At 43.7% G+C, this 15,260-nt stretch overlaps 1 protein-coding gene across 8 annotated transcripts in view; it reads left to right on the top strand.

Annotated features, from left to right (window-relative positions):
• The window catches only part of LOC134203747 (solute carrier family 52, riboflavin transporter, member 3-B-like), a 55,680-nt gene that overhangs the window by 33,252 nt on the left and 7,168 nt on the right, over nucleotides 1-15,260 (top strand). For all 8 annotated transcript variants that reach the window (XM_062678609.1, XM_062678607.1, XM_062678606.1 and 5 more), the window contains exon 4: nucleotides 480-1,665. In XM_062678609.1, the coding sequence (XP_062534593.1) occupies nucleotides 480-1,665 (1,186 nt within the window). The remainder of the gene's footprint in view (nucleotides 1-479; nucleotides 1,666-15,260) is intronic.

The raw sequence follows: 15,260 nt of genomic DNA, 5'->3' as shown, positions 1-15,260 counted from the left end.
AATGGTTTGAGTCATTTTATTGAACAACTTTAATGACGAAACCTTAATCTAAAGTGGCATTACATTACGTAGTGTGTTGCCATGGTAGTTTGCATGATTTCTAATTTACGTCAATAGGTCGTACCTATAAAAAAAAACCTTTGTTAATATTTCATAAATGCAGATATGCTGGTATCTAGCGGGGTGGTCTTGACGTCGAAACTTCATAAATAGAAATAAAACAATAAAATATTGTCATCTTGGTAATTAAATTTTCTCTGTAACCGGCGCGGCAACGGTACCATTGTCAACCATTGTCAAAAATCACTCAGACGCAATCCTATTATTGAATCCAGACTCAGCCGGTGCAGGTATCGGTCGTTATCTAATCGCTTCATTATTAACCTGTATAGACCATATCACAAGGTCTTTATCGTTCTACCCTTGTTCAATTTTGCTAACGACCGCAATAACTCTATCCCATTCCCGTTTCGTTGCAGTCCGTCGTCGTCCGTGCTGACTGAAAGTTGCTGCCTGCTGCGCAAACCGCAGACAATGAAGAGTAAACTAACGGGCGTGCGGGAAACGCTCCAGGGCCGCAGTCTGCTGGTGGACTTGCTGGCGATACTCTTCGGTGTCGGAGCGTGGATCGGAGTGAACTCGAGCTACGTGCAGCTTCCGCTGCTGGTGGCTAACGCTCCGGAAGGATGGAATCTGCCGTCGTATATGGTGGTCATCACCCAGCTCGGAAATGTGGGCCCGCTCATCTACACCGGGCTGCAGAAGGTCCGGGCTTTCAAGGATTCGTACATGATCTACGCGGTGTTGGTGATCGGTACGGTGGGTGCCATTTGTATGGCATTCCTGTACGAAGTGACGGCGTACGTGTTCGGTGCCGATCGATCTGTGGCGATATTTGTGTGTGTTTTTGCACTGGCACTGGTCGGTTGCACAAGTTCGGTGCTGTTCATGCCTTACATGGGACGATTCCGGACAATCTATTTAATCACCTATTTGATTGGGGAGGGGCTCAGTGGGTTTCTACCGAGTATTGTTGCACTGATCCAGGGCGTTGGAGGTAACGCTGAGTGCATACCGAATAATTCAACGGATGAAGATGCGCCCTCGTTTATTAGTTACACGCCACCTCCACGGTTTGGATCGATGGAGTACTTCATCTTTGTGTTTGTGGTGCTGATCATCAGTACGGTTGCTTTCACGATACTCGATAGTCATCCGCGTTGCCGAAAGGAGTACGCAGCTGTGGTGATCAATCACGGCAACGATTACACCTACGAAACCGGTCAATCGTCAGCAGATTCGGTTTCGACGACCGAACAAACATCTGAAAAGCTCGAGAAGAGCAAAATCCTCTCGAATCGTAACTATACCTATCTCATGGTTCTGCTGGGCATCTTGTGCATGTTCGGGAACGGAATCTTCCCTAGTATACAATCGTACTCATGTCTACCGTACGGAAATGTGGCGTACCATCTGACGGTCACATTGAGCACGATGGCCAATCCGGTGGCGTGCTTCCTGGCAGTTTTTCTGCCTCACACTTCAATACGGGCAATTACGTCGATATCGTTGGCGTCGGTCGTGTTTGCGGCTTACGCACTGACGACGGCGTTCATGAGTCCTTCGCCGCCACTGATGGGTCAAGCGATCGGGGACGTGTTAGTGGTAAGTAGACAATTTTCTGTATACCTATTAGAAACTATCTAAATCATTTAGACAGCTACACAAAAGAGGTTATAAAGTACAGAGAAAGATTGGCATTTTCATTTGTTTTTCTTATTGAACGTGTGGGAAGCTCGGAACGGCAGTGGAGTGAAAGGCCAAAATTAAACTTTGATTTAATATATATATTTCGCACCGTCTAATGCACGCGAACGCGATGAAAAAACTGAAGACAATATCACCGTCACATCTGACAGAGTATGGTAAGCATATAATAGGTATGCACAACTTGCAAGTGTATAGGTGCATCACCACAGGACCCCCTCCAGTTACACAAGGAATCGAACCCGATGTCCCGAAGTTGTAACTTTGGTTTTCTCGTCATTGTCCGTACATTGTTGTTGGTACTCGATGGAAATAAACGCTGGCTTAACTCTGTCAATAGAAATCCGCTTTTTCTGTCCGGCGATTAGCACGTTGAAGAATTTTTGGTCTCTATCGATTACTTCAAACGGTCCTTCGTAGGGCGGCTGCAATGGACGCTTCACGTGGTCGACACGCACAAAAACGTAGTCACAAGTAGACAAGTCCTTGGGAACGAACACTTTGGGTTTGGAATGATTACTGCTGCTAACCGGCTTGAGCTTTTGTAGTGAATTTCTCAGTTGTCGAACAAACTCAGAGCGGTCAGTTCCTTGGTCTGAGTGTACTTCGAAGAACTCGCCTGGTAGTCTTAAGGGTTGTCCATACACCATTTCAGAAGAAGAGCATTTCATATCCTCTCGGAACGATGATCGTAGTCCCAAAAGAATCAGCGGAAGTTTGTCGCTCCAATGCTTCGAATCAACGCACATAATAGAAGCTTTCATTGTTCTGTGAAAACGTTCTATCATACCGTTTGCTTGAGGATGGTACGCTGTCGTCCGTATCCGCTTTATCCCCAGTAGATGACTGAGTTCCCGAAACAGATCCGACTCGAACTGTCGGCCTTGGTCAGTTGTTATGGTTTCCGGAACTCCAAAACGTGATATCCAACCAGTTATGAAAGCATTTGCAACCGATTCTGCAGTCATGTCTGATAGCGGAATTGCTTCTGGCCACCTGGTGAATCTGTCTATCATGGTCAAAACATAGCGCTTACCATTCGATGACGTGAGTGGACCAACAAGATCAAGATGGATGTGCTGAAATCTGACCTTAGGAACATCGAAGTGCTGCAATGGTGATGATGTGTGTCGATGAATTTTGGATCGCTGACAACTATCGCAGGACTGTACATAAGCTTTTATGTCTTTGTTCATTGATGGCCAAACGAATCGACGAGCTACTAGCTTACGACTTGCACGGACTCCTGGGTGAGAAATTGAATGTAGGGTGTTTAAAACAACCAGACGATGTTTTTTTGGAATGTATGGGCGGACACGATCGTTTTGCGACACGTCGCAATAGATTTGCGTCTGTGTGTGTGGCAATGGTTTGAGTTCCAGCTGTAATGATGTGGGCTTATCAGTTATTAGCTTCTTCAACTCTTCGTCCACTGCTTGTTCTCTCGCAATTTCTTCAAAGTTTAGGGATGATGGAAAAGAAATAATTGCAACCCGAGAAAGAGCGTCGGCTATTTCGTTTTTACTGCCACTCACGTGCTGAATATCTGATGTGAATTGAGAAATATACCTCAGATACCTTTCTTCGTGTGGCAAACGATTGTTGTTCGAAGATTCTAGTGCATGAGTTAGCGGTCGATGATCGGTAAAGATGGTGAATGCTCTCCCTTCAATCAAGTATCGAAAGTACTGAACTGATAATTTGATTGCAGTCAATTCTCTGCCAAACGTAGAATACTTGGTTTGAGCATCCGTAAACTTTTGCGAAAAAAAACCAAGAGGATTCCATTTGCCGTTGTCAAATTGTTGGAGTACGGCGCCAGCCGACGTATTGGATGCATCCACCATTAGGCTCAATCGTTTCGTTGGGTCGGGATAGTGTAGGAGAGCTGCATTTGCGATGCTCCGTTTGCAACTTTCGAAGGCTGCCCTTGACTCATCGCACCAAACGAGTTTCCTTTTGTCGTTTTTACGGTTTCCCGGTATAAGCTTGCGTAGGGCCGCTTGCTGATCTGTGGCATGTGGAAGAAATCTTTTGTAGCCATTTATTAGGGCAAGGAATCGTCGAAGTTCCTTTACGATACCTGGTAACTTGAACTCCCGCAGTGCTTCTACTCGGTCCGGCATAGGTCGTAAACCATCCTTACTAACGAGATACCCAAGGAACTCCACTTCACGCTGTGCAAATCGACATTTGGCAGGGTTGATGACCAGTCCATTTCTGTGGAGACGTTCTAAAACTCGCCGAACGTGATCACGGTGTTGCTCCTCGTTAACTGAAGCAATACAAATATCATCAACGAAAACCGTCACAAAATCGAGATCGCCAAAAATCTTATGCATAAATCGCTGGAAGGTTTGAGATGCGTTACACAACCCAAACTGCATTCTCGTGAATTCAAACAGTCCGAATGGTGTAATCACTGCTGTTTTCTCGATATCACACTCTTCCACGGGAATTTGATGGTATGCCCTCTCTAAATCGAGTGTGGTAAATATAGACTTACCATGCAACGCATACAGCAAATCGTGAATGTGTGGAACTGGATATCGATCTGGTACAGTCACTGCGTTGAGTCGTCTGTAGTCGCCAACAAATCGCCATTGTCCATTTTTCTTCGGTACACAATGCAGCGGACTAGCCCACGAACTGCTTGAACGACGACATATTCCAAGTTCCAACATTGTTTCAAATTCCTGTTTAGCGGCTTGCAGTTTGTCCGGAGAAAGGCGACGCGACTTGCAAGATAACGAAGGTCCTTTCGTTTGGATATGATGCGTCACGTCATGTTGAACCTCAGAGCGCAGAGTGTATGGCAATGTTACCTGTCGGAACTCTTCAAGTATATCTCTAAACGGGTGCTCGGTAACTACTGTGGTCACATTGTAGAGTTTTGGCGTTGTTAACCCCCCAATAGAATGAAGGTTTGTAGTTGAATCGATGAGTCGGCGGCGTTTGAGATCAACAATGATCCCAAAGTGGGCGAGAAAATCAGCGCCGATTATGGGTGTACTTACATCTGCAATTACAAAGTTCCAAGAAAAACGGCGGCGAAGACCCATATCGGTTGTTACGAAACGTTGTCCAAAAGTATTTATAACAGTTCCGTTTGCTGCCTGCAAACGCCACTTAGTGGCACTGCATTTTTTTCTTTTGACGTTGCTGGTATTATGGAGAGGTCTGATCCGGTGTCCACCAAAAATCGTGTATTTGCTGTTCGGTCGAAAATAATTAGACGGCTGCTACTCGATTCCGTTCCTACCTCTGCCGTCTTCGGTAAGAAGGTATCTAGTTTTTTGACTTACTAAAGCGGCACGGAGATCGACACTGCTGGGCGGCAGCTCGGAACTTACGATGATACCAACAAATGTCCTGCGAAGATTGCGAATCATTTCGGCGACGTGACAATGACCGAGTTCTTCCGCGATTCGGATCGGCTTTCAATCGTCGAATTTCACTTGTGAGAGCAGCTATTTCTGATTCTAGATCCTGCAGCTGTGGCTGGTTGTAGGAAGAGCCACGGCAGTCACCTGTGGGCCGGATGAATCGATCATTTTATCCGCCATTGCAGCTAGTTGATCCAGTTTAACTTCACAAACTGCCAAAACTGCTCGGATGCTTGTTGGCATACGCTGCATAAACAGCATTTTCATCAGCTCTTCGTTGACGTTGAGATTTGTAGCTAGCTCCTGCATTTTGGCGAGAAGATGAGACGGTCGCATGTCCCCTAGATCGCAAGAGTTTAGAAGCTTCTCGAATTTTTCTTGCGCCGACAGCTCGAAGCGAGAGATTAACCGCAGCTTTACAGCATTATATTTATCGTTTGCAGGAGGGTTAGCAACGATGTCCGAAATATGACGCAGCACCGTTTGATCTACCTTGGCAATAATGTGGTAGAATTTGGTTTGATCATTATGGATTCCAGCCAAGGCAAATTGGGCCTCAGCTTGGGCAAACCACATGAGAGGGTCCGTTCTCCAAAATTCCGGCAACTTCACGGATACTGCAGCGGCAGAATGCGGCAAGGTAGCTTCACGTGAAGGTGGCAGAGGCACGTTAAATCCAGGATGACTGGCTGCAGTTCTCTGTTCGGTCATTTTCAAAATGGCGTCCGGACGAAGAAAATTCAGCTCTTTTTTCACTGAAACTGCGTATTTTTCCCGATCTCGCGAAACTGTTTTCGGTGGTACAAGTAAACCTCGCGTCGACGGTCACCAATGTGGGAAGCTCGGAACGGCAGTGGAGTGAAAGGCCAAAATTAAACTTTGATTTAATATATATATTTCGCACCGTCTAATGCACGCGAACGTGATGAAAAACTGAAGACAATATCACCGTCACATCTGACAGAGTATGGTAAGCATATAATAGGTATGCACAACTTGCAAGTGTATAGGTGCATCACCACAAACGCATGTTGATTATAAAATTGCCTCGCCTCTGTCCCTTCGATTGCGGCCATTGGAAGGTGCACCTTTCGCACCCTTCTTGGCAACCGCCCTTTTCTCTCTCTATCTCAGCCGTTGTGCCTTTTTGGGGATTCACAAACTCCCTCCATGGAAGGTCTTCCTCTATGCGAACTTTAGCACACTTTTTTGGTGGGGACACTTAGGGTCCTTAGGGTCGCCGTTTTCCTGCTCCCGACGTTTGACCGTATCCTTCCTCTGGTGGCACTAGCTCCTTTCAGATCGGATTCCAACTTGACCTTACTGACCTCAGGAGTTGCAGCAGTGACGGCCATGCGTCTTCGGAGTTCTGTGCAGTCTGGCGCTCCGCCAGCTGGTTTTCCTCAGTAAGGAGCCTAATCTTTCGTCCATTAAACCCTTTCAGGCCCACGGGGTCATATATGACCCTAACAGAAAAATGGATGTATAAAATCGCACGATGGATAAAAGTGAACATAATCTTCAGCAAAATTGATTGAAATCAACTCCCCTGTTAGGGAAAAATATCAGGAATGGGCGATCAAGGCCCTACGACAAGTTACGAAAGAAAAAAAACATAGGTGTATTGGCAGCGCATTGTATTGTTTCAAAATAAGATTTTTATTCAAACGTATCCGTAGAGTTACTGTGATGTACAATAAACTATTTTTTAACTTCCTTGGACGTCCTAGGCCATCCAAACATTTCTTGAGTTTAGGACTTGAAATCTACAGCTGCAAGAAAATCGTTTTTCAGTACTGAAAGCTTCAATATGCATTCAATTATATCCATTACACCTCCCGGGAGGTCAACGGATATAGTAAGATAGTTTTGAGATATTCTGGGCAACCCAAACTGTCCTTGAGTTCGGGACTTGAGATCTACAGCTGCTTAGAAGCTCTTTTCGGTATTCAAAACTTCAAAATCCGTTAAATTATATCCATTGCATCTCCCGGGAGGACAACGGATATGCTAAGATAGTTATGAGATATTCTGGGAAATCCAAACTGTCCTTTGAGTTTGAGACTTCGGATCCACAGCTGCATAGAAGCTTTTTTCGGTACTCAAAGCTGCAATATAAATTCCATTGTATCCATTACACCTCCCAGGAGGTCAACGGATATCGTAGTATAGTTTTTAGATATTCTGGGCAATCAAAACTCTGTCCTTGAGATCGGGACTTGAGATCTACAGCTGATTACAAAATTTTTCGGTACTCAAAGCTTCAGTATGCATTCATATCCAGTACACCTCTTTGGAGGTCAACGGATATGGTAAGATAGTTTTGAGATATTCTGGACAATCCAAACTGTCATTGAGTTCGAGACTTGAGATCTACAGCTGCTTAGAAGTTCTTTTCGATACTCAAAGCTTCAATATGCATTCAATTATATCCATTACACCTCCCGGGAGGTCAACGGATATGGTAAGATAGTTTTGAGATATTCTGGGCAATCCTAACTGTCATTGAGCTCGGAATTGAGATCTACAGCTGCAAGAAAATCTTTTTTCAGTATTGAAAGCTTCAATTAAATCTATTACCTCTCATGGGTATCAACAGATATTGTTGGAGATTAGCCAACCAATTGACGGGTGAATTTCGAGATATTAATACAGGTGAGGAACGACCGGAACGAGAGGATTTATGTTCTTATCCTAGTATTAATATATTCCTGCAATGATATTACATCTTACAGACTACAATCGTTACAATGTAAATAACGGTTTTACACCGTCCTGAATCAAGTTCAATGTTGTTTTTATCTATTTGCACTTACGTTTAGTCCCGTTTGTCCTACGTTTACGGGAAGAAATCTAGGCTTCGAATCACCGGGGTCGTATATGCTACTACTCACAAACTAGTGCTGTGTGACTAAATAAATCCGTACTAAAATAGCCGTTGAATAAGTTCATGTAAATAGTTCGATTAATAGTAGTTACCTTTGCACGTAGATATAGATATAGAAAGGATTTTAGGTTAAGTATTTAGATACTTTAGGCAAGCACTGTGGAATAGATATTTAGTTTAGAATAACAAGATTTTAAGGCATGTTCAATTTAGGATACTACCTAGTAAACTTCTGTAGATTAGCACGATTTCTTGATTTCACTTCTTTATAGAATAAGTATAATTTAGGAGCTAAGGAGCTATGAGTTTAGTTTTAATCTTTCAACGATAAACTGCGTGTTTTGATTCTCGATCGAATACAAAGCTAGCTCTTACAAAGGCATTCAATCATGGGCAATATAATGGATGGGAAGGTGTGTCATAATCACTACTTTGCATCTATGTGTGTTTTGGGTGATAGGGTGCGCATTTACGCTAGGGGCGTATTCAACACTCCCCAGGTACGCTGACCATTGGATCAGCTTACTGTTGTACGCATCTTACATCTAAAACGGCCAGCTTTGATACAGGACGCTCGAATACTCCGTTGACTGTTCTCACGGTTGCTGACCTTACCTGCTTATCTTTACTGTTGATGTTAGTTTGGATGACCTTACCTTTGGGCCAACACATTCTGGGTAACTTCGGATCTGCGATGACAACTATATCGCCAATCTCGATTGGCTTCAGGTACTCGTACCATTTAGTCCTGCGTGTGATTTCTGGCAAATAGTCACTCAGCCAACGCTTCCAGAACAGGTTAGCTAGTTGTTGAGACATTCGCCAGTTTCTTCGTAGCATTTTACCTCTGTCGTCCAGAGCACATAGGGGCTTCGTCCCGTCAGATGACCCCAGAAGGAAGTGATTAGGGGTAAGCGCAGCTGCAGATTCGTCATCTACCGGGACGTGTGTTAGTGGCCGAGAGTTAACCGTGTTCTCGATCTCAGTTAGAAGATTTCTCAGGATCTCGTCATTGGGCTTGTGCAGGGGGCGAATTTCCATTAGGTTGCGCTTCACGGTACCAATAAGGCGTTCCCAACTACCGCCCATGTGTGGCGAAGCTGGTGGAATGAACTTCCAAGATATTTCAGTGCTACTAAACTCCTTCATAATCTCGTCCTGATTGATTGTCGTCGCAGCCTCTAGTAATTCGCGACTAGCGCCTATGAAGCAGGTTCCATGGTCACTGTAGATGGTCTTTGGTGTACCTCTGCGTGCTACGAAGTTACGGAGCCCCATGATGCAGGAATCGGTACTCAGAGTATGCACCACTTCGATATGGATGGCTCGAATGGTTAGGCATGTAATCAACATTCCCCACCGTTTCTCAACGCGACGGCCTAAGGCAACTTCGATTGGGCCGAAGTAATCGATACCGATATGGGTGAAAGGCCGTGCAAATGCATCGAGTCGTTCCGGAGGGAGGTCGGCCATTATTGGAGGCCTTGGTACGGCACGATGATTCTTACAGTATTGACAGTTGTAGCGTATCTTCGCATACGTCGCACGTAGACGAGGTATGCAGTATCTCTGTCTGAGTTCATTTATCGTGGTTTCGTGATTTATGTGGTGGTACTTATTATGATAATGTGAAATTATGAGTGAGGTGGTGTGGTGGTCACGTGGGAGAATTATCGGGTTTTAGCGTCTTCGGTTGCTAAACTGCAGGCACTTATCCTTCCTCGCATTCGCAGTAGACCTTGGTCGTCTAGCCAGGAGTCAGTTTGAACAGTGGACTGGCCTTCGGAATGCAGTTTGTCGGTCCATTCATGGAGTCCTTGAGAGCAGCTATTTCGGATGGGTAAACTTCTCGCTGGACTTGACGTATAACGGAACGTTCGGCGATCTGCAACTCCTCCGTAGATAATGTGTCGCAGATAATGGATTTCTTCTGTATTTTCCGAGGACAGTTTACGATAAAACGATGAACGAACGCGAATATCGTGATAAGCCGCTTCCAACTAGAGACGTGAATTGCCGGATTCGAGATGACATGGTGAGTTAAAAGACGGGGGCGAAGCTCCGTATCCGTCTGGCTGTTTCTTGCTAATTGAGATGGCCATTCTTTCTCTGGTTGCTGCAGGAATTGTGGTCCATTAACCCATCTGGAATCTTTAGTCATATCTGGCAGCTTTCCCCACTTTGTTCCTTCATCTGCGACATTGAGCTTTGTGGAACCCAGCGCCATTGATCTAGTTCTGTTGCTTCCAATATTTCGCTGACTCGGCATGCAACAAACGGTGTGTACCGGCGATGATCTGAGTATAACCAACAGATTACATCCCGAGAGTCAGAGTGATAGAACAGTTTGCTCACATTGAACGAGAGAGAATCGAGTACAGTTCGGGAGAGTCTTGTTCCGATAACAGCTGCCATAAGCTCGAGCCGTGGGATCGAGTGATATTTTAGCGGGCGACTCTTGTTTTGGCGGCGACTAGACAGCAGTGAACGGCTTCATCTTGAACGAATCGAAGGTAGCATGCAGCGGCCATACCATTCTCGCTAGAGTCTACAAATGTATGTAGTTGTACCTCGTAGTATTTCGGGGCTAGCTGGGGACAAAAACACCGTTTTATTTGAACTTGCTCTACCAAGGGCAGCACGTTAAGCCAACTACACCATTTGCCAAAGGCATTGTCGTCAATCTTCTGGTCCCATTTGATTCCGCTTCGCCAGATTTCTTGCAGAAGTATTTTCAAAAACATCAAGAATGGTGCGATAAGGCCTAGCGGATCAAATATCGTCATTAGAACTCGTAGAACCTCCCGTTTCGTAGGTCGGCGATTACCTTCCCACAAGTCTGTATCGTAACGATCCCATTTGACCTTGAAGGTGAAGACGTCTGTAGAGGTACACCACCACATTCCAAGTACATTTCTGTTGTCATCTGTGGTGAGAGGTCTAAGCTTTTTCCTCGTCGGTACTTCCATGCATGCATTCCAGGACACGCCGAGAATTACTGGTCCAATTTCGGATTTCGAACCCACCCTGTGAGTGCACGAACTTCACGTCCTGAGCTAGTTTGATGGCTTCCTCTTCAGTGTCCACGCTAACCAACATATCATCTACGTAATGTCTGTTCTCTATCACCTCCACTGCTGGATAGTCTTGAGCAAAGCGAGCGGCGTTCAATCTCATAACGTACTGGGCACAGCTAGGGGAGCAGCAAGCACCGAAGGTCATCACGCACATCGCGTATATCGTAAGATAGTTATGAGATATTCTGGGTAATCGAAACTGTCCTTAAGTACGGAACTTGAGATACACGGAGAAAAAAATGTGGTAGAATCAACCTGATTCTGCTTCAAATCAACAATATTTTTGCATTGATTTATGAATAACAATATTTTTGGTTGATACAACCACACATAGGATTGAATCAACCATACGCGATAGTTGATTCAACTATCGGCTATATTTGTTTCAACCATGCTTTTTGGCTGTCACTGTCAAATATTACATCAGAAAACAACAATATTTATGGTTGTTTTTACTTTCGAAATAAATGCTACGAAACTACTTTATCGACACTGCGAAAACATCAACAAAATAGGAAAATGTTATTATTTTATTATTTATTCAGACTAAGGCCGAAGTGGCTTGTGCGGTATATAAGAGTCTTCTCCATTCGGCTCGGTCCATGGTTACACGTCGCCAACCACGCAGTCTACGGAGGGTCCGCAAGTCATCTTCCACCTGATCGATCCACCTTGCCCGCTGCGCATCTCGCCTTCTTGTGCCCGTCGGATCGTTGTCGAGAACCATTTTCACCGGGTTACTGTCCGACATTCTGGCTACGTGCCCGGCCCATCGCAGTCGTCCGATTTTCGCGGTGTGAACGATGGATGGTTCTCCCAACAGCTGATGCAATTCGTGGTTCATTCGCCTCCTCCACGTACCGTCCGCCATCTGCACCCCACCATAGATGGTACGCAGCACTTTCCTTTCGAAAACTCCAAGTGCGCGTTGGTCCTCCACGAGCATCGTCCAGGTCTCGTGTCCGTAGAGGACTACCGGTCTAATTAGCGTTTTGTAGATTGTCAGTTTGGTACGGCGGCGAACTCTATTCGATCGGAGCGTCTTGCGGAGTCAAAGTACGTACGATTTCCAGCCACTATGCGTCTCCGAATTTCTCTGCTGGTGTCATTTTCGGCAGTCACCAGTGAGCCCAAGTACACAAATTCTTCTACCACCTCGATTTCGTCACCACCGATGCAAACTCGCGGTGGGTGGCTCACATTGTCTTCTCTTGAACCTCTTCCTATCATGTACTTCGTCTTCGACGTGTTGATGACTAGTCCGATCCGCTTAGCTTCCCTCTTCAGTCTGATGTAGGCTTCCTCCATCTTCTCAAAGTTACGTGCCATAATATCTACTTATTGAAAATTGTACCACTCGTGTTAATCCCTGCTCTTCGTATTACCCCTTCCAAAGCGATGTTGAATAGCAAACACGAAAGACCATCACCTTGCCGTAACCCTCTGCGGGTTTCGAAGGGACTCGAGAATGCCCCTTAAACTCGAACTACGCACATCACCCGATCCATCGTCGCTTTGATCAACCGTGTCAGTTTATCCGGAAATCCGTGTTCGTGCATTAGCTGCCATAGCTGGTCCCGATCGATTGGATCATATGCGGCTTTGAAGTCGATGAATAGATGATGTGTGGGCACGTTGTATTCGCGGCATAGGAATAGGAATATGTGACAGAAGCAGAATCGAACTATAGTTACAAGGAGAGTAAGAGTCATCAACCTTACCTCTGCTCCATACTTACTTCTTGTAGATACACATGTGGAAGTATTGGCTTGAGAAATGGATTGTGAGTGATTTGTTTTTCGTATTTTTTTTACCAGAATACGCATTTTGGACGAAGATTCAGAATATATAAAAATCGCATTTTGGACAAAAATGGAACATATGCAGATTCTCAAATAAATGGTTCAAATATAATTAAGCATGTGCAGTACAGCTCCTCCAGATAGTTTTTATATTTTCTGCATTATCTTTTCAGGACTTTAGCTGCTTTGAAGGCTTCTTCTGTTGCTCAAAGTTTTGATATCCAACAACGAGCGTAACATCTCCTGTAAGACCAGAAGACACTGTAAGATAGTTTTTAAATATGTCACCAGAACTGTGCTTGAGTTCGAGACTTCAGATCAACTGCAACTAAAAATGATTTTTTGTCACATATATTTTTTTATATGTATTCAACTATGAGTATAACATTTCCTGGAATGTTAACAGACACAGTTTTGGAATATTTTAGGTCATTCATACTGTCTTTTAGCATAGAATCTACGATCTTAAGCTTCCAAAGTAGCGTTTCTTGTCTTTCAATGTCTTGTCAAACTAGTTCATTACATCCGCTGCGAAACTGCTTTTGCAAACAAGAGCTTCTCACGTCGCTGTGCCCACCCACGTAATGCAGCGCAATTTAATGACAGAAGGGGGTTCGCTGCTTCCATCAGTGATGTTGGATTGCGTTAGCCCAAGAGCGACGTAAGCAGCTCTTGTTTATAAAAGTAGTTTCGCCCTTTTGAAATATTGATGCTTATATATTCAACTGTAATAATCACATTGAGAAATTTTGAAATGTTGGTGCCGATACATTGGAGCTTTGAGTGACGGCAACCCAAAGTAACCGTTAGCACTATATTTTGCCTTTTCGGCAATATAAAGCTATATAACCCAGTTTAAAGCATGTTTGCACTGTGACAGCGTTAAAGTCGAGCGTACGGATTTTTTAAATGCTTACGGTTACCTGGAAAATCTACTGCTGTGCCTGCACACTTAAAAGCCAAATTTCATTTCGGTAAAATCATTTAACGAATTTCGTCAAAACATATTGTTTCACCGAAATATTTTAAAATTAATTACCGAAAATCAGCTAATTAAATGTTCTACTAAAATTCGGCAGAATGTTTTGCGATCTTCGTCGGTAAACCATCCACTTTACCGAGTTTCGGAGAAATAGATTTGACAAACGTCAAAACACCGCAAAAGCACGTGTTGAATAAAAAAGAAAGAAAAAACTTGAATCGATTTCCGACAACGGCTGCTTAAAACATATCTCCAAGTAAGTTTTAAAATCTAAATTTACTTTATCTCGTGCCTAAATTTTCATTTTTTCAGTACATACCATCATAATGATTGGTCCTACTCAATTTATTGTAAGAAGCAATGGAATTTTCAACGATTTTCGTTATATGTATTGTATTCATCGCCGTGGAAGAGGTTTTCCAGCTCGCCATCTTTTAACTGCAGCCAGAGAAGTTTCCGAATATATTGCTTTTGTGTCCAGAGGATCAAACATTCCTCGACATCTTGATTGAACCTTTCGGGCATTATTATGAAAGTGACACTTTGTAAAAAAAAATGTACAATTTTTTGATAAACTTATTCTATTATCTATAAATAAATATTTTATGTTGCATTACGCTTTGGTTTGTAATATGTTTCATTGAAAAAATAAACAAATGAAAACAATAATTTACAATATTTCGGTAAAGCACTTTACCGAGCACTTCGGCAACCTATTGCCGAACGGCACGGCAAATTTTGACAGCTGGATGTTTTCACACATTTTACGTAATTAACTTTTACCGAGATTTTTACCGACATCTCAGCTGTTGGATTCTCGGTCATTTTTTTGCCGGCCTCGGCGAAAAAAATTAAGTGTGTACATATCCAAGCTTGTAATTGTGGTTGTAGATCGCTAGTTCTGAACTCAAGGACAGTTTGGATGACCAAGGATATCCCAAGACAATCTAATTTTTTCTCCTGATCTTCACAAATATATAAGCTATATAGTTGAATACATATCCAAGCTTGAAGCGACGAAAAAAGCTAGAATGGTGGCTGTAAATAGCAAGTTCTGAGCTCAAGGACAGTTTGGATGACCCGGGATATCCCAAAACCATCTTACCATGTTTCATTGTCTTCTAGATTATGTTATAGACATGATTGAATACATATCCAAGCTCTTAGTGTCGAACAAAATCTAATGTCGTGGCTGTACATCGCAAGTTCTGAACTCAAAGACAGTTTGGATGATCCAGGATATCTCAAAATCATCTGACCATGTCTCTTGATCTTTAGGAATATGTTATGAATATCGTTGAATACACATCCAAGCTTAAAGTGACGAAAAAAGATTGCATAGTAACTGTAGATCCCAAG

Source organism: Armigeres subalbatus, unplaced genomic scaffold, assembly GCF_024139115.2.
Source record: "Armigeres subalbatus isolate Guangzhou_Male unplaced genomic scaffold, GZ_Asu_2 Contig2079, whole genome shotgun sequence".
Lineage (NCBI taxonomy): Eukaryota > Metazoa > Arthropoda > Insecta > Diptera > Culicidae > Armigeres > Armigeres subalbatus.
The sequence above is the reverse complement of the archived record's forward strand: the minus strand, read 5'-3'. Positions and strand labels throughout refer to the sequence as shown.